Source organism: Drosophila busckii, chromosome 2L (assembly GCF_011750605.1).
Source record: "Drosophila busckii strain San Diego stock center, stock number 13000-0081.31 chromosome 2L, ASM1175060v1, whole genome shotgun sequence".
Lineage (NCBI taxonomy): Eukaryota > Metazoa > Arthropoda > Insecta > Diptera > Drosophilidae > Drosophila > Drosophila busckii.
In genome coordinates, this window is record NC_046604.1 from 13,102,842 (window position 1) to 13,123,404 (window position 20,563).

The 20,563-nt window shown below is 30.9% G+C and overlaps 1 protein-coding gene across 3 annotated transcripts; it reads right to left on the reverse strand.

The window, feature by feature from the left end:
* Nucleotides 1-955: 955 nt before the first annotated feature.
* On the reverse strand, nt 956-16,248 carry LOC108608255. Of its 3 annotated transcripts, none has more exons than XM_017999546.2 (8): nt 16,225-16,248; nt 12,185-12,700; nt 4,306-4,648; nt 3,232-3,635; nt 3,057-3,178; nt 2,874-2,989; nt 2,118-2,235; nt 956-2,060 (listed from the first exon to the last, which is right to left on the reverse strand). In XM_017999546.2, exons 2-8 carry the CDS (start codon nt 12,477-12,479, stop codon nt 1,581-1,583), a joined length of 1,878 nt encoding a protein of 625 aa, XP_017855035.1. In that variant the 5' UTR covers nt 12,480-12,700; nt 16,225-16,248; the 3' UTR covers nt 956-1,580. The 3 variants fall into 3 exon arrangements, with proteins under 3 accessions (XP_017855035.1, XP_017855036.1, XP_017855034.1); XM_017999547.2 differs by lacking the exon at nt 16,225-16,248 and adding an exon at nt 13,323-13,364 and having other exon boundaries at nt 12,185-12,697; XM_017999545.2 differs by lacking the exon at nt 16,225-16,248 and having other exon boundaries at nt 12,185-12,733.
* Nucleotides 16,249-20,563: the final 4,315 nt, after the last annotated feature.

Sequence of the window (20,563 nt, forward strand, 5' to 3'; positions counted from 1 at the left end):
TAAACTAGCAGTGAAAGTGAAGTGCGGGAGTTGCCAAAAGAATAATAATAAAGCATAATAGACAAATCAAATAAGCAAACATGCATATCAATTGCTCAATTACTTTGGTGAATAAGATAAAATCGAATAAGTTGTGGTAGTGTTAATAATCGTTTGTGTTTTGATTAATTAAAATAAATAATATAAAAAAAGCATAAACATCTACATACAACACCGAAAAGAAAATCGGTGAATTAATCTTAACACATAAGCGTGTAAAATTAAACGCTAAGCCTAGCGTTAAGTTACTCAAGTATTTATAAAATTTAGCAGTCATTTCATTAAATGAAATAATGTTTTCTAATTCATTGACTTCAGTGCTGTGAAAATAACTGTGCTTAAGCCACACGATTTACCAGTAGCGACGCTCTCGCTTAGTCGCAGCAGCGCGAAAGACAAAAGCAGCGCTGCTGTTATCGCTCACGCTCTCTGAGCTGCTTCCGCTCTTAGCTTCTGTTCTTGCACTCAGATCAAAGAGCGATGAGGCAGGTAAAAGAGACAATTAAACAAGCAGTGAAAGTGAAGTGCGGGAGTTGACAAAATAATAATAATAAAAAAAGAAAATGAGCAAACTTGCAGATCAATTGATCAATTACTGTTGTAGTGTTATCAATCGTGTGTGTTATGAATTAATAAAAAAATAAATAATATAAAGCATAAAAATCTATATACAATGCATCGGCTTAGAAGTGACAGCAAACAACAGCGAAAAGCAAACCGGTGAGTAAATCTTAATAGTAAATTTATAAAATTAAATGCTAATCGAGAGTCAATTATTCAATTATTTATAAAATTTGGCAGTCATTTACTTCAAAAGTTAGTAGAGACCTTTTTAATTCATGACTGTTAATAAATAATTCGTTTAGCATTTTTTTTATCTCGTTCCATTTTTATTTAATTTTTTTTCTCATTTATTTTAACAAACTATTATAAAATTGCATGTTTTTGTTTTTTTGCTTTCCTTCAATCTCATTGCTTTTACATTCATGTACACATAATATTTTTATAAACTAAAAAATACCATAAACAGCATTTGTTTTTTTTAATTTATATATGTATTTTGTTTTTGTTTTGGGTTCACAACTATTTGCGCTTGGCTACGACAAATTTTTCAAAATTCAAAAAGTACTTGCACTACTTTATTTATTTAGTTATACATATATAATTGTGTTTTTTAGCCGATATGTTTGCACTATGCGCACTTGTATATTAGCATACGTATATATTTAATATAGCTGAAAATTGATTTGAATTGCAATTTGTCGCGCTATCGACTACAAGCTGCTGATAAGTTCTTTTTCGGATTAATTTGTATATCATAATATTATAAATTTATTTAAATTTTGTTTTTGTGTAGTATACTTCGTTTCAATGCCTCATTAACTTAAAGAGAAGAACTAAACAACTAAATTACAAAAAGGTTTTTTAGCTCACAACTATACAAAAACGCTTAAAGCGTCTACGACATAAAAATTGTATCCCCTCGCCTCGGCTCAGCCTAGAAAAAACTCACACTCAATCGCTCAATCGCTCACGCGCGCTTATTTGGGCAACTCATAGATCTGGACGGGCAACGCTTTGGGCGTTATAATCTCATCCTCAAAATCATCCTCATCGCCATGTATGGCATAGCCCCCACCATTGCGTTCACTTTCGAATTCATTGGGCACAATTTCCACATCGCTGGGGCGTGCAGTGCTGCGTCCAGCGCCACCGCCTCCAGCCTCGCCGCCACCATTTCGATCTGATCTCGTTTTAGTCGATTTGGTTACATGATCGCGCAGCATATGTGAGTAGAGTATATCGTCTATATAGTACATGGTGCCCAAATTATAAACAAATACTTCGCTCTCCGTTATCTGAGCATTATTCACACTCGTATAGTTGCTGCCCGGATTACGCGTAATCTTCAGATGACCACCCCCAATAGTTTCGTATACCTCATTATCGCGCAAATCCCGATTATACAAACGCCCACGCACAAAGTGATTCAAAAGCATTTTAATGCCACGCTGTGAGGCCTAGAAAATCAAACATTTTATTTAGAAAAAGTTTTGAATTCAATTTTATATATTTACCATAACTTCATCCGAAAGTCTATCGTAGCCCAGCTTCTCAAATGCTTTATCCTCCGGCACAAAGAACGTATAGTTAGCACCCGAAATATGTGGCGCTATTTCCGCATTATTCAGATATCTAAAATTCATATAATTAAAAAATAATCTTAAATATTTTGAATATTTCTTTGACGTTGATATTTTATATTCTTTTCTTGACAACATAAAATTAATTTTAAACAATTGGCATGAAATTTTTATATTTCTATTAACTTAGTTTCAATGCAGCTAACATGAATTTAATTATTTTTATAATTAATTTTTTAATATTTTTTAATCATACAAATTTTATAAGCGCAATTTTCTTTTACACATATATTTAAATGTGATTTGAAAATATTTTAGAAAATATTTTGAGCATTTTTAGTGAATGTAACTTAATTATTAAAGATATTTGATTGTTAATATGGCTTATATTAAACTAGGAAAGACATTAATCTGATACTGAGGTCTAATTTGTAGCATTTAAATTTTTTTTAATATTTCCTATGCAAAATGTCTTTGAAATATTTTTAAATTTTTTTACATATTTAAAAACTTGAAGCAATAATTTAATGCATTTCAATACAAGTACTGAAAGCTTATCATTTATGACTGATTTTTATTTTTTAAATATTTTTTAAGCACACAAATTTTTAATGCATAATGCGCTGCCAAGTCGTTGACATATTTTTAAATTAAATATGCCTACCAAAGATTTATTTCTAAGAGGCTTACCTAGTTATTTGCGTAAATCTTGAATCGCGTTCCAAGGCCAAGAACGAGTGGGATAAGAATTGAGCGCCAAACCAAGGGAAGGCCAAAAGCGGTGGCGTCTCCTTATCCTTGTGCATCTGCAAAAGTGAAATAAAAGTCTTAGCGTGTGCGTGTGTGACTAAAGTGCGTGTGTGTGTGTGTTACCTGATGTAATTTGGATACGACTGCCTCGGATACGAACAGCACCTCGGATATAATAAACACTTGATTGCCATTGGAGAGTTGATAATCAGCCATAATGCTAACATTATTAACGGTGGGTGTGGCTGCAAAATAAAATAATGAGCTAAAGTTTATATATGATGAGCTCAAGACTTACGTTGTCCATGGAAAACGACATTCTCCTCGCCCATGGTGTGCACAACCATTTGGTCCATATTCTTGACATCGGACATGCGTAGCGGACGCTGCATGGGCAGAAAATGATTGCGTAGAACTTTCTCGGTAAACTCGGGCACGCTAAACGGATAGAAGCCCCAATCGATGGGATGCCAGCGCTGAAAGGCATTGTCCGATGGTATTAAGACCGTATAGGCGCTATCGTCCATAATGCGTGTTAAATTCGACTTTGATAGAAAATGCTGAAAGACCTTTGTGCCCGTTTTCATGTTGCCCAGAAAGGACATCAATGGACTCGCCTTTGATTCCTTTATAATGGGCTCCACTTTAACATGTGCATTCGTTATATTTGGCTGCTCCAGCGGTTGTGGGTCATTGTAGCGACTGCAAATAGTTAAAAAGTTTATAAACTTTTTTGCTTGAGTGCAACTTTTGACCGCAAACAGAAAAACTAACAAACTGCATAAAATTTTAATTGGTAGCTGCTGCTGCTGCAGTATTTTTAATTGTATTTATTTTTTAGTTTGCAAATTTTATTGTGCAAATTTTTAAATATTTTTATAACAAACAAATCTTTAGAGCGCATTTGACTTTGACATATATTTTAATAACGGAAAAATTATTACTTAAAAGTTGTAGAAACATTTTTGTTTTAGTACAACTTTAATTATTGATAGATTCATTTTCAACTGAAGTCTAATTTTAAAGGAAAGTCAATAATTTTATACTTGGCAAAAATATTAGCCCAAATATATTTTAGTATTTACATTTATCCTAAACATTTTTTTAGGAATTTTCTTTTCAATTGTCTTTATTAAATTAAACAATTTAATGCATAAATTTTAAATTGGTATTCTGGTTTTTTAATGAATTTTTTTCAATTGTTTTTTTTTTATATTTAACCATTTAATGCATACATTTTGAATTGGTATTCTGTCTAGCAGCTTGCACTATATTTAATTTATTTTTATTTATTTTATTCATTTTATTTATTTTATTTATTTTATTTATTTTATTTATTTTATTTATTTTATATTTTTTTTTATTTACTCACTTGTTAGTCTCCTGTATATTTCGCTTTGAGTATGGCGACTTTCGATCACCCAAATAACCATCAATAGCTATTGCCATTAGATTTTCAGTTATGCGCAATTTATAAAGAATCTGCTGACCATTGAGTAGCCACACATTGTTATGAGATTTTTCCAATTTACGAAAAACGATTTTGTGTCCATTGCCATTACCATAGGACTCCTCCTCTTCCTTGCTATTTGCAGCGGCATTGTAGCTATCAAACAATTTCCCTGGCACCAAATGCTCCAACATAAACTCCTTTAAACGTGGCTTTTCAATGGTGCGCACATCGATTTTTGGTATAATCAATGTATATGGTGTATCTGCAAAATAAATGAAAAAGGTAAAGCGTAAGAAATGGCTTGAAGGCTTGTCTATGTGTGTGTGTGTGTGTATGTGTGTGTAATTCAATTTGCTTGAGTTAAGTCAAGTAAATTTATCTAGATTTAAGTAATTAATGAACTTGGCTGCTTGTTTACTTAGTTTACAGTTGGTTAGCTATAAAAAGCTTAAGGGTTAAGCCTTGACTAGTTGCTAAAGTTCAACTTTAATTTATAATTTAATTACATTTTTGCTTACAACTGACATTTAATTGCATATAGCTTATATCTAATTGGGTTTGGGGCATTCCCTAGCAAATGACGCACGCTCCTTTTTTTATATGCAAGGTGTGTCAAAACTATCAAATTACTAACTAATTGCTTAACATTACGTAAGCGCTTATAAAAATATCAATCAAATATATAGTATATGCCAATATTTTTGTAAATAAAGCATTTAATTTAATACAAATGTTTTATTATATGTTTAGCAATTCACATACAAAACGCATAATTTAATTAAATAAAATACTTTTTAACGCATATTTGCTTAAACGTGTAAATAATATTTAATTGCTTACAGTTATGCAAGCAAAAAATAAATGCAATCAATTTAAATATTTAATACTGTGCTTAATTAATTTTCATTTGATTTTATTTACATTAAATTCATTCATAAATTGTTGTTATTAAATATTAAATGAAGCATGCTGTTGAGCTCAACAAATTTAAATTGAACTATAATATTTATTATTTGTTGCAATATTTTTTTAATTTTCATTATAGCTTTGTTGCCAATATTAAATATTTATCTTTGACTTTTTTGCTTTAAAATGTAAATGCAGCAATATTATTTATTATTTTGTATAATATTTTTTAGAGCGCTTACTTTTATTTTATTATTTGTTGCAATATTTTTTTTAATTTTCATTGCAGATTTGTTGCCTATATTAAATATTTATTTTTGACTATTTTACTTTGACCTTTTTGCTTTCAAATGTAATTAAATGCAGCTATATTATTTATTATTTTATGTAATATTTTTTATAACGCTTACTTTTATTTTATAATTTGTTGCAATATTATTTTTAATTTTCATTGCAGCTTTGTTGCCAATATTAAATATTTATTTTTGACTATTTTACTTTGACTTTTTTGCTTTAAAATTTAATTAAATTCAGCTTTATTATTTATTGTGTTATATAATATTTTTTAGAACGCTTACTTTGCTTGCATGGCAATTTTAATAATTTATTTACTGCATTTCATTTTATTTGTTTTGCCCAAAGAATTTAATTTAAATGTAACTATATTATTTATATTGCTGTAATAATTTGAAGCGCGCTTCGTTGCTTTTAGATTTGTTTTTAGATTAAGCTGAACTATAATAAATATATTATTTGATGTGCAATTTTTTAAGGCTCTTTGTTGTGCATTTTAAATATTTTTTTTTTTTCTTTTGCTTTTTTGTCAACACACAGCAGTCAATCTATTTTTTAAGCTCTACACATAAATCTCGAGCAGCAGCTATAACAAAAAAAAAAAAGAAATCCTTGTGCTAACAGCAGCTAATATATTTTAGTCCCGCTGCTAAGTATCTGAAATTTATCATATTTTTTGGTGTGTGTGTGCTGTGACTGGGGAAAAAAATGAGCGTAACATAGTCATAGATGTATGTCATTCATCAATGTCGACAGCACATGAAGTTGAGTGTGTGAAGTGAGTTGAGTTCGCTTTAGTTGCGTAATGTCCTTGCTGGGGTGTGTACTGCGAGTGCTGGAGGTGCTGACAACGCTAGTGGGTTGCAATATCTATCGCTATGCAGAGGAGAAGCAGAAATTTAAACGACGCAAGCTGGTGCATTTTATTGTGAAACTATTTCACTATATTTGGGTGCAGCCCTGGTTGCTGTTCATGATTGTGCTGCACTTTAAAAAGTGGCTGAATGTTTTTCTCGAAGCTGTGTCCAGCGATCTACTGGAAAAGGATGTAACTTTGCTGCTGGTTTATTTGCTATGCTTAGTGCTGATGCGATATCATCAAGTGATAATATTTTGCTATATGTTGTACATATACAAATATCGTTTGAAGCAGCTGCGTTCGCTGCTGCACGAATTCGTTGCGATCTATCAGCGTCAGTCTGGACGAGTGGGTAAAGCGCCCAGCATTAATTGGATTTTTTATTTAGTGTATTTAATGCAAAATCAACCAATGACACCAATAGTAAAGAAATTAATGCAAACAAATATGCAAGCATTTGATTTTCCCTATATAGGCAACGATTCGCCTATGAAGTACTTTCTTATGTACTCTACAGTATTTTTTATGGATGTGCAGCCATTTGTGTTGGCCATGGTAGCACATTTGGCTTTTCTGCTGCTGCATGCTTTTTATCAACAAGAGCTTAGCTGCAGTCGTAAGCAACTAAAACATTCAACTGCTAGCTATAAATATTTATTTAATAATTATAAACAGTTGATGCTGCTACGTCAGAATTTTACTTTTTTCTATAGTCCATTTGTTTGGACTATGTTCTTGTCAGAACTCATAATTTCTATGATTACTTTTCACACCAGTCTCTATGATTATCACACACTCTTTCATGTTTTATGGAATCTCTGCCTTTCTCTTATCCATCCACTGTGCTTTCTCTATCACAATCAGTCAATTATGCTGGCTGAGCAGCAATTTGCTCAACATTTATTTAAATTTAAGCACAAAAAGCAGCCACAGCGTCAGGTAACTATTTAACATATAAATGTTAGTTAATAATAATTAATTTTCTTTGCTTGCAGCTACAAATATTTTGTCTTTACAAACTTATTGTTGCTCCCAGCGGCCAGTATAATATTTTCAATTTGAAACGCAGCGCTGTTCTAGACCTTTTAAGCTTTTCCTGGATGATTGCCATGTTGGCAAATAGCATTTTGGTTAATACAAAAGTTGGCTGGCAGCAGCATATTTTAAATTTACAAAAAGCTAAAAAACATCATTACGTTTTTAATACAAATTGGCATGAAAATTAATTTACAAAAAAATATTTTTTTTATATTTAAATTTATTGCAAAACGCTGCTTAAAGTACATGAAAAAAATTGTCAAACGCATACAATATTTTAAATTATTGTTACTAAAGCTTGCTATTTAAATTTATAACAAAATGTGCACTGCCCGAAAATCTGAAATTTTTTATAAGATATTCTCAAATTTATGTAATATTTTAAAATATTTATTACTAAATCTTATACACATTGTGGTTCAATTTCAAGCAAAACATACACTGCCAAAAATGTTTAGAATTTTATAAAGTTATTAAAATTATTTTAAACAATTTTTAAGAAGGTTTGTGCACAAAATAAAATTCTAAAAAATATTTATATTCGCTGCTTATCTCAAACAAAATAAAAGATAAAAGAAATTCTCAAAAAAATTTATATAATATTTTTAAATAATTTTTACTAAATCTTATACACATTGTGGTTCAATTTCAAATAAAACATACACTGCCAGAAATTCTTTAAATTTTATAAAGTTATTAAAATTATTTTAAACAATTTTTAATAAAGTTTGTGCACAAAATAAAATTTCAAAAAATATTTTTAAATATATTCGCTGCTCATCTCAAACAAAATAGTATTTTGATAAAAGAAATTTTCAAACAAATTTATATAATATTTTAAAATAATTTTTACTAAATCTTATACACATTGTGGTTCAATTTCAAATAGTCAGAAATTCTTTGAATTTTAAAAAGGTAATTAAGTTATTTTAAACAATTTTTAATAAAGTTTGTGCACAAAATAAAATTCCAAAAAATTTATATATATATTCGCTTCTTATCTCAAACAAAATAATATTTTGCAATTGATAGTTTCAAAACAAATGATCTAATGCTTTTATTTATTAAATTGATAAGGTTGCCATAAAGAAAACTGTTACTGGCAAGTGAATGAAATTTATCATATTTTTTTAGTGTGTGAGTCTGTAGGATACGACGATATAGCTATAGTCATTCATCAATGTGAACAACACATGAAGTTGAGTGCTGAGTTCGTTTTAGTTGCATAATGTCCTTGTTGGGGTTCATACTACGCCTGCTGGAGCTGCTGGCAACGCTAGTGGGTTGCAATATCTTTCGCTATGAAGAGAAGAAGAAGATATTCAAGCGACGCAAGCTGGTGCATCTCATTGTGAAGCTGTTGCACTATATGTGGCTGAAGCCCTGGGTAATGCTCATGATTGGGCTGCATTTTGATAAGTGGATAACGGCTTTTCTTCAAATTGTCTCCAGCGCACTAGTGCTAAATGATACGACTTTGTTCTTGGGTTATTTGCTAAGCATAGTATTGCTGCGTTATCAAAATAGTTTAATATTTTGCTACATGTTGTACATATACAAATTTCGCATAAAAAAATTGCGATTGCTGCTAAACGAATTCGTTGCGGTCTATCAGCGTCAGTGCAGACGACTGGGTAAAGCGCCAAGCATCAATTGGTATTTTTTTTTATTTTATTTTATGCAAAATCATCCAATATCATTAACAACAAAAATCATTTTGCGACCAGAATTGCACGTATTTGATTTTCCCTATATAGGCAACAATTCGCCAATTAGCCGTTGGCTCGTCTACTCGACAATATTTTTTATGGATGTGCAGCCTTTTGTGTTGGCCATGGTAGCACATTTGGCTTTTCTACTGCTGCATGCCTTTTATCAACAAGAAATTTGATGTAGGCTTAGCTAAAAAACTTGATAGTTCGATATTATTTAATAATTATAAATCAAAGATCTCGTATTTGAAACTGCAACTTGAGCAAGTTTTGCAAGCAATTCGTTTGGACTATGTTCTTGGGTGAGCTTATAGCATGTATGATTACTTTTCACTGCATTCTCTATGATTATCGCACTCTTATGCATGTTGTGTGGAATTTAAGCTTCTCTCTGGTTTATCCTCTGAGCTTTCTATATCATAGTTTGTCTATTGTTCAAGCTGAGCAGCAATTTGCGCAGCATTTATTTAAATTTAAGCATAAAATTCAGCCACAGCGTCAGGTAAGTCATCTAATTTACTTATAGCATTTATTAAATAAATTATTTTGCTTGCAGCTGCAAATATTTTGTCTTTATAGACTTATTGTTGCTCCCAGCGGACACTTTAATATTTTCAATCTAAGACGCAGCGCTGTTCTTGAGTTTTTAAGCTTTTCTTGGTTGTTGGCCATGTTTGCAAATAGCATTTTGGTTAATTCCAAAATTGCCTGGCAGCAGCATGTTTTAAATTTAGAAAAGGCTAAAAAGGAGCATAACTTTTTTTTAAACATAACAAAAGCAGCTTAACTACAAGCAATTAATTTAAAAAATTATTTATTTATTTTTAAAATTATAGCAAAACGTATAGTGCCTAAAATGTTCATAAAATTTATAACAAAAATATTATTAAAAAATAAATCCAATTAAGGCTTATACACATTATATATAAATATACACTGCCCGAAATTTCGAGATTTTTATAAAGTTACTAAAAGAAATTGTCAAACAAAAAATTAGCTCAGGCCTTTTTTAACATTTTAAAATATTTTTAATTTAAATGCTTTATATATATTTATATAAAAATAATACTACTTCAAAATAAATAATCTAATGCTTCATAAAAAAAATATTTAATATTTTAAATCTAATTGCTTATAAAATTATTTTGCTTGCCATAATCCAAACTGTTACTGCTAAGTGTCTGAAATTAATCAAATTTTGTTGGTGTGTGAGTCTGTAGGATAGGCCAAAAAAATGAGCTAGTCATTGAACATTATGGACAGCACATGAAGTTGAGTGCTGAGTTCGTTTTAGTTGCACAATGTCCTTGCTGGGGTTCATACTACGCCTGCTGGAGCTGCTGGCAACGCTAGTGGGTTGCAATATCTTTCGCTATGAAGAGAAGAAGAAGATATTCAAGCGACGCAAGCTGGTGCATCTCATTGTGAAGCTGTCGCACTATATTTGGCTGAAGCCCTGGCTGCTGCTAATGATTGGGCTGCACTTTAAAAAGTATATAAAGGTTTTTCTCGAAACTGTCTCCAGCGAACTAGTGCTAAATGATACGACTTTGGTGTTGGCTTATTTGCTTTGCATGATATTGTTGCGTTATCAAAATACTATAATACTTTGCTATATGTTGTACATATACAAATATCGTTTGAAGCAGCTGCGTGCGCTGCTGAACGAATTCGTTGCGGTCTATCAGCGTCAATGCAGACGACTGGGTAGAGCGCCAAGCATCAATTGGTATATTTTTTTATTTTATTTAATTCAAAATCATCCAATATCATTAACTTCAAAAATAATTTTCCGTCAAGAATTGCACGCATATGATTTTCCTTATATAGGCAAAAATTCGCCTGTTGGCCGCTGGCTTGTCTACTCTACAGTAATTTTTATGGATGTGCAGCCTTTTGTATTGGCCATGTTAGCACATTTGGCTTTTCTACTGCTGCATGCCTTTTATCAACAAGAGCTTAGCTGGAGTCGTAAGCAACTAAAACATTCAACTGCTAGCTATAAATATTTATTTGATAATTATAAAAAGCTCATGCGGCTACGTCAAAATTTTACTTTTTTCTTTAGTCCATTTGTTTGGACCATGTTCTTGGGTGAGCTTATAGCTTGTATGATTACTTTTCACTCCATTCTCTATGATTATCGCACTCTATTTCATGTTGTGTGGAATTTGGGCTTCTTTCTGCTTTATCCTCTGAGCTTTCTCTATTTTAGTCAGTCTATTGTTTTAACTGAGCAGCAATTTGCACAGCATTTATTTAAATTTAAGCATAAAAATCAGCCACAGCGTCAGGTACGTCAATAACTATTTACATATATATTATTTATTAAAAAAATTATTTTGCTTGCAGCTGCAATTATTTTATCTTTACAAACTTATTGTTGCTCCCAGCGGCCACTATAATATTTTCAATATAAAACCCAGCGCTTTGCTGGAGATTTTAAGCTTTTCTTGGATGTTGGCCATGTTTGCAAATAGCATTTTGGTTAATTCTAAAAAGGCCTGGCAGCAGCATATTGTGAATTTAGAAAATGCTAAAAAGGAGCATTATATTTTTCAAAGCGAAACTACACAAAATTATTGAAACTTATAGCAAAGCCCAAATTCACAGATTCTTATCATAATGAAGAAAGTTTTTAATAAAGTTTATATACAATTTATTTAAAAAACTGTTTATAAAATTTCTACAAAATTTATATTTATTAAAATTTATATAAATTAGTGCCAAATGAATTAAGCGTAAATGATTTGCAGCTGGTGTTAGTGCTTTAAATAAAAATCAATTAGTTTAGTACAAGCTACTGAATGGATTTTGCTGCTTAAATAAATTTATATGTTTATTATCGATGCAATAATAATAAAGTTTTATAGCTATAAAAATTATCAGAGCAAGCATTGGGGGCTCAAGCTTAAGACTTAAAATATTATTAGACTATGCCATTAAATTTTCAGTGCTTGCAGTAGGCCATAAAAAATGTGTTACTCACCTGGCCTTGCCTTATAGCCGTATAGCTCCAAGACTGGAAAGCCATCATCGATAAACCGGTAAATCTGCAGCCACTTTTCATCTTCCTGATTGCGTTGCAGTCCAACCAAATCGGGCAGCGTTTTGCTCTCAATCTGCTTGGCGTTCTTCAGGCTTGGATCGATTTGACTGCGCTCCAAGTTGCTGGCAGTGGTTGCTGTTGTCTCATTGGCAGCAGCCAGCTGCAGCAGCAGCAACAGCAACAATGTTGTTGTTGTTGTTGCTGCTGCCGGCACTTGCAACATTTTGCGCAACATGCGTTAAGAGTTTTATAAGCTTTTTGTGTTGCTTGGTTTTAGTTTTTTTATGTTTGGTATTGTCAACACTTTGTGGCAAAGTTTATGCAGCACTTTGTTTGTATTTGTTGTTGTTATTGCTTTTTTTTGTTGTGATTTGTTGTTGTTTATGGTACCACAAGTTTATTCATTTTCGCTTTATAAAATTGTATGCACACACTTTACATAATTGCCCAAAGCTGCTAGAATAAAAATGCTTTGCTTGTTGAGATTTATTGCTAAGGCCTGCTGATGAGTTTGGCAAAATAAAAAAAGTTAAAGCTCATTGAAATGCTGGCCCAGGCTTAAAGAAATTCAAGCGTTTGGTATGCAAATTGAACTAAGCTCAAACACGTTTAGATTTTGTTTTATCGTAAGAGAAAAGGCCAAATAAGTAAAAGCTGGAAAAACTATATAAAAAACCTGTCGCTTGTCGCTAGCACACACACGTAGACACACACACACACACAGTGAGCGACAGTCAGCGATACAACAAGCATAATATGCGACAATTTGTTTATTTGCTGACCTTTGCGCTTAAATCTGTTCGCATACAAGGCTGCATAGTCACTTAATCACAGCCGACTACTACTACAGACGAAGAAAGTAAATTAATATCAATTGAAGTTGACTAAACTACGGCGTAAATAAAACCGAAAAGCATGCACAATATATTTAAATGAAATTTATATATAAAAATACGTTATGAACTCAGCAGCAGCGGCGTTCAATTCAAGAAAATTCCACGAACACTGTTCTCTTTTTTATTTTTAGTTATTTATTTATTTTTTTTTTGGAAACTTTTTTTCTTTTGCAATTGTTCACCTTTTGACGACCATTTGGCGAACCGCAGCGCAGCAATTCCCGTTTTATACTGCAGGTCTGGGCACATCAACCGCTCAAACGGGAGACCCAAACGGGCTTTGGTCAAACACCCAGTGGGAATATCAAAGTGACACAGCGCTATAAGCTAAACTTGTTTTAGTTTTCAAAAGTTTGTAAGCATTTCGTAACATTAAATGGGGAATGGTAAATGTAAACATTTGAAAACTAAATAAACTATGAAATATTTTATAATAATTTTATAAAATGCTGAATTTATTACACATTTTTAGCTGTTGTAAAAATCAAAAAAAAAATTTGTCTGTAGCTAAAGCTACGCAATATTCTATTTTAAGAAACTTGAATGAACAAATATTTACATTAAATGTTTAAGCTAAAAAATCAATTAAAGAAACAAAATAGTAAATATGTTGAAATTAATAAAATGTGAAAATCCTCATAAGATTTTTTTTAAATTCAGAAATTTTTTTACGTACACTTTTTTTGTAATTAAAATTAGTAATTATATATTTTATATTATTATTTGTGTTAAAAAACAAATTTAAAGAAACTACAATTATGCTTTAACAAGTTTTCTAAGCTTAAATTTATTTTTATCAATGCAAATTAAATAAAAAATTAATTAGATATTTTATATAATTTATTTTAATATTTTATTACTTTCATTTTTTATTTTAAGAAGTGTTATATTGTTATAGCTAAGCTTAAATGTATTTCTATCAATGCAAATTAAATAAAAATTTAATTAAATCTTTTTTATTATTTATTTTAAGGGCATATTGTATTATTTATATATTTTATTTCAATAAGTTACATATTGTTATAGCTTTTTAGCATATTTAGCATTTAGATAATTAATTTCAATAAGTTTTATACGTATATTTTTTTTTGCTAATATATTAGCATAAACTTTTATAGAATTTCCAGCTAAATGATTATCCCACTGGGTCTTATCACTTGTGTCACAAAACGCTCATTATTCATGATTATGCTTTGGGTGTTCTTTTACGATATTTTTGTGCAAAATTGTGCAACTGACTGACGTTGCCGCCGTCTCATATGCGCGGTAGACGACGCACACAAAGACAGTCAAACAGACAGACGAACGGACAGACGAACAGACAGACAAACAGTTGCTGCCCGCTACCTTTTTATAGTGCAGAGCGTAGTCGTGAGTTTATTGCTGTGATTGCTGCTAGGCTGACAAGTTTTCAGCTCGCTGACCATTCGCTCTGCATTACAAAAGTACAAGCGACACAGCGCGGGGAGCGGGGGAGCGCAACAAAATTAACATTTTCGGCTTCTTATGCTGCTGCTGCTGCTACTTGAGAGTTCAGAGCGCGTTGACTGCTTTTGTAATCAGAGTCTCGTGCAACGCTATACTTTTTATATATATACATATATTTATTCTTCTTTTATTATTATTACTTTTTTTTTTGTTTGCCCCGCCGCTCAATTGTAATTGATATGATTGTCATGCTTTATTTTTAGTCAACTTTTCATAGACTGAGCTCGCAGCTCGTTGCATTTAATATGCATAGTAAGTGCGGCTGATTATCTTGATTAAATATTGTATTGTATATTTGTTAATTACCATATTGTCTTGTTAATCATTTGATAATCAAAAATCATTACAAATTATTTATGGTTTATTGTATGCAAAAAGCGTTTTTTTGATTAATTTATTTTTAATGTGCTTTGCATAATTGAAATTTCAATTATTTTAAAAAATTACAGCACTCATGAAATATTTTTATAATATATATAAAAATAATTACAAAAAATAGTTACAAATGAAAATAAAATATAAGAAAAAAATAAAAAAAATGCACTGCACGCTTTTGTTAAATTTTAAAAAATTACAGCACTCATAAAAATCATAATAATAATTTAATCAAAATATAATAATATTTCTGAATAACAATTTTAAAAGTTAAGCTCATTAAAAAATTCTATGTTTAATATTTTGACAAGCTTCTCTAGCTGCTGCTACAATTTATCGAATTTTTTATAAGCTAACTATTTAATTTTATAAACTATATATGACAGCTTATTTCCGTAGCAGCCTTAAATGGCAAAGACTGCACTAAATGCAGCTAACTACTTTGTTAACAAGTTAACTGACATGAACATCCGCTTGCTATTTAATTACTTAAGGGTAAAAGTTGTGAGCGAACTTTCATTTGGCACGAGCATGTGATTAAAAAATTCTTGTGAGCACAAGCATAAGCAAAAGCCGGTAAATCACACACACACACACATACACATATTTGTTATGGCAACAAAAAATATGCGCAAACTGTTAAAAAATTACTTTGACCAAATTGTGTATACGCAGAGTAAGAAAAACTACTACAGGCGCTACTTTTACTCTACTAACGTGACTAACTACTACTACATTACTTACTATGCAGACAACAAACAAGAGAGCAAACAAGAGAAAGCCGCTTGCGGCTGCTGCTGCTGCTGCTGCTGAGCAGAGTGCAAACCAATTGAAATTAATTTGCATAATACTAATAATATTATATTAAGCTGTAGCGCAATAGAATTATTTGTTGTAAGCAGCCCCAAGAGCTTGCAGTTTGCCACTAATTCTGTTGACTTCACAGTTTATTGCACTTGGATTTTCTTGCACAATTTCTCTCGCTCTCTCTTTCTCTCTTGCTTTCGACTCTCTTACATTTCTCTGGCATACACACACACACACACACACATACACACAGAGGCAACAAACGCAGCACAAAACTATGCCAACTTTCTTTAATTTATTAACTTTTATAGCATAACATTTCAATTATTCAATTTGTTCCATTTCTTTGTGCATTTACTATAAAACTTTCATTAAATTCTCACTTAATTCTTGCTATGCTTTTTTTTTTGTTACATTTTGCTTTGCACACACAGCACGCGCGTCTTTGCTGTCACTAAATTCGATTGCGTCTGTTGTGCCGGAAAATTTACGACAAATTGTAAAGCTCTGTCAGCTCCTTGCTTAAAGCATTTTTGGCAGGGTTGTCAACGTAACGCAAGTTATGGTTGCATATATATAATTAATAATAAAAGCCATTTTATGCTGCAATATTTTTTTAATAATTTTTATGTCTTACTTTAGTCTCTTTGCTATTTTTTATATTTTAAATTAAATATTTTTTAACTAACTTTAGCTTTAGTCAAGACTCATGTCTAACGCTTTTGACTGTTAAGCTTTCAAAGCTTAAACGTAGTTACTGCAAAGCTTTTTTAGCTAAGCCGCGAACCAAAAGCATTGCCAGCAGTCTACAGAAATAACGCATACGCCATGTTGCTGTCTTATATATTACTGACTAGCAATAAAATAAATTTAATTTAGCTCTGCTTTAAGCATAAAAGTTAATATAATAATTAAAGCAATATTTAGTTAAAACTCTATTAATATTTTAATATATAAATTACATAAGCAACTTAAACATGCTAAAAAAAATCAAAAATAATTTTTTATGTTTTTATATGCAAACTAGCAGCAAAAAGTCACAAACACACGCACAAGGCTGCGTCACATGTTTGCATATACCAAAAATGCAATTACACGCTGATTAAGTATACGCAACGTAAACAGCAACTGCATTGACATTATTAACACATTAACACTGCCCTCACTGGCTGTCTGATTTATTTGCAACACATATATATATATATATATATATATATAATATGGCAGCTCATCATCAATGCTTTGGCCAACACACGTGACAAACAAAAACAATCATAAAATATGCATTGATATGCGCGCTGAGTTGCATGTTTGTATTGAAAATAAATAAATAAATGTGGCGTGTATATAAAATATGGGCATACAATAAAATACACTATTTAATTGGCAAATTAATTTACAGACCATTAAATGCAGTCGCTTATAGAAAACTTAATGCAAGCAGCAAATAAATAATAAAAATACGTAACGTAATAAATTGTATAAATGCAAGCAAGTATATGCAAAAGCAAATCAAGGCTTGTTTAAACATAATAAAGAAAAATAAAGCAATATAGTGTGTGAATTTTTTAGAATTATTAAGTTAGACACATATTTGTTGCATTGAAATTTGTTCAAGAACAAAGTGCAAACTGTATTTAATTGTAAGAAATGTGGCAACAAAATACGAAAAATAGTAAAAGTGGTCTAGACACTGCAAACAATTGCTTATTGTATTGGCATTGGCCATTGTGCAGCAACTGAACAACCAGGCACAACAGCCATGAATAGCAACAAATATAAAACTAGGTACTTAAATGACATGAAAGGCCAATGCAGCACAGCAAAGTGCAACGAGTTTTAGCACAAAATACACATGCATAAATACATATAGAGCAAACTTTGTGGTTAAAACTAAAGTGGCCTGTTAGGCTTTCACAAAAGTGTCCAAAAACTTTCGGCATAGCAAAGAATTGCAGCCCCTGCTCATCTGCATTTGGCCACAAAATTGCAGCTCTCGTTCGCACGCTCTCGCTCTCTCTCGCTCTCACTCTTGCTCTCTGTTGCTCATTTTTTTAATATTTCAACACATTTTGGCATTGCCTGTGCCTTGGAGTTCAGTGCATGTCTCTTTGCGGTAATTTATGCATGTTGCTTGCTTTGCCTACTCTTGACTTATTTTTTTTTATTTTTTGGCTTTTGTTGGTTTGCAAGCATAAATAAAAGATGTCACAAAATGCTTTGACATGCTCGTTACTTAACTAAATAATACACAAATACGCACATAGATATAAATTTAAAAACGAAGGCAAACTAAAAATTGCAGCTTTTCAAAATTTAGACATAAATTGAGCGTTTGCTTTGGATATTTGCTCTAGTTTGTGGCTTGATTGCTGCTAAGCTACTAATTGACATTTGGATTTATGTTTAAGAGCATAGCTTAGCTTATATATGAAGTTTTATTTTCAAAATATAATGCGTGCTTACTATAAATTTTAATTTTGCTTTTATTTGCAGCGCGCATTGCTGGTCCTTAAGCTGAAATTGTTAGGTAAGTGAACTGACATAAATATTACGCATACGCATATATTTTTAAATATAAACAACAATACTATAAAATAGCCTAAGGAGTTTTTAATATAAATAACAAAATATTGTCAACAATACTATAAACTAGCCTAGAGTTTGTTATTTTCATAAAGTTCACAAATAGGTCGCTGCAGTTTTTTAAGCTGAACTTTTGCACGCTACGCAGCTTGCAAAAATATGCGTATATTTTTATAAAATAATTAAAACACATTTTGTTGTGCTTATAAATTTTTTTAAAAATATTTAAATTTTAGCTGTTGATAATAATCAACAATACTAACCTGAGTACTTTGTTATTTTTCTACATTTGCTGCTATTTCTTGCATAAATTTGTTGCCTTAATATGCAAGCAGTGAAAGCGAAACACAAAAGCGAGACAATAAAAGTTGGCCAAGTGCTGCTACTACAAGTGAAGGCCATTTGTATGGCATTCATTTCCACTGCTGCTGCAGTCGAGTTTATTTCCTATTTTTTTTTTTTTTGTCAAAAATTTCGTTGTTTTGGCGCTTTGGCTTATGCGGGCAGAGCCATAGCCATAGCTATTCAACTGTGCTGTTGAATAGTGTAGCTTATCACAAAATTGGCAGTTGAGCTTAATTGAAAATTCAAATGCGTTGACTGCTCGCGATTGCGATTGACTAAAGTGTCAGGCGCTGTTTGTCTAACTGTCAGTCTGTGTGTCTGTTTGCATTTAAAGCTGAAATAATGTTGCATAATAATTAAAGCAAAAAAAGCGTTAAAACGTTTAAAATATAATTACACTAATTGCAAGTGTTGCGGTTAACTTTAGTATATTGCTATAAAAAAATTTGCGCACACGTGTGTGAGTGTGTGTGTGTGCGTGCGTGTTTTTTGCATAATTGTTATTTATATGTGCTAAACACTGTGCAACAAATAAATTACTTTGCATACTTTTTAGCGCGTTTAATAAATGCGCATTGCTTCGAATTGATTGTTTTTTATATTTTTGTTGCTGCTTAGTGTGTGCACAGCAGCCTGCGCTTATAAATTATACTAAATTATTATTATTTAATTACTGCTAAAATTTATACTTTGTTTTATTTGAATAATGCGCAGCGCTTGCATTTTTTTTGCTATTTGTTTTGCCAAGTTTTTCAATTATGTTGCGCAGCTCTCTGTGGATTTACATGTATTTAATTTAGTGCTGTTTGACACTTGTGTCTGCTGCTGACTTAAGAGTTTTGCTTAAGACACATTTCCCCATAGAGCAGCAAACAGCACTTGGTCCTTTTCAACTATTTCTATTGCTTTGCTTGCTTATTTACATAACTTGGCCTGCAAGCATTTGAGCTTTGGCTATTTTTCAATGCATAATTTAAATAGTATGCAAAATTTATCAAGCCATTAAATATGATAAAAAAAATAATAAATTCATATGCATGCATTGTGCTTTTGTTAAAATTGGCTGCCATATTGAGCAATTGTTGTAATAAATCAATAATGCAGCTCCATATTGTTCAACGTTATGGCCATTGGAGCTGTTTGCTGTAAATTAAATACTATTGATTTTAATAGCACTTTAAAAGCAAAAACACTTTTAATTTCATTTAAAATAATTTTATTGTAAGTGCAGTTTACATTTAGCAATTCAGGCTTTTATTTAATTATAGTAACAATTTTATAAAGGTGTAGCAACTTCACAAATTTAATAAACGTAATAATATTAAATGTATATTCTAAAGATTTTATACTTAGACTTTTCATGCATATAAATTAAGTTTATTTAATTTTATACCATTATTCAAACCCTCAATACAATTGCCCTAAAATATTTATTTAAATTGTTTTTACATTTTTTCAACTGCCTTCACTAATTTTTTCATATTAATATTTTTTAAATGCATAAGAATACAAAATAATTATTTGTATACCATTATAGCAGCTTTCAATATTTTTTTAATTTTTCTAAAATATTTATATAAATTAATTTGTGTAATTTAAACCGTTTATTAGTTCAATATATACTTTAACAATTTTTAATCATTATCAACTCTCAATACCATTTTTCTAAATTTTAAAATTTTTTTCCAACTGTCTGCTCATTTTTTTTTGCATATAACATATTTTAAATGTGGCTCCAGAAATATTACTTTTTAATTCTTCTTAAAATAAAATTTGCATTATTTTTAAATTGTTGCAACTGTCTTAGCTCATATTTCTGCTT

What these genes read in the sequence shown, in the direction of transcription:
- LOC108608255 (XM_017999546.2), bottom strand. Translation starts at nt 12,479, where the DNA reads ATGTTGCGCAAAATGTTGCAAGTGCCGGCAGCAGCAACAACAACAACA. An exon ending in CGGCTATAAGGCAAGGCCAG is followed by an intron (nt 4,649 to 12,184) that starts GTGAGTAACACA and finishes TTTATTTTGCAG; the next exon opens with ATACACCATATACATTGATT. An exon ending in AATATACAGGAGACTAACAA is followed by an intron (nt 3,636 to 4,305) that starts GTGAGTAAATAA and finishes AACTATTTGCAG; the next exon opens with TCGCTACAATGACCCACAAC.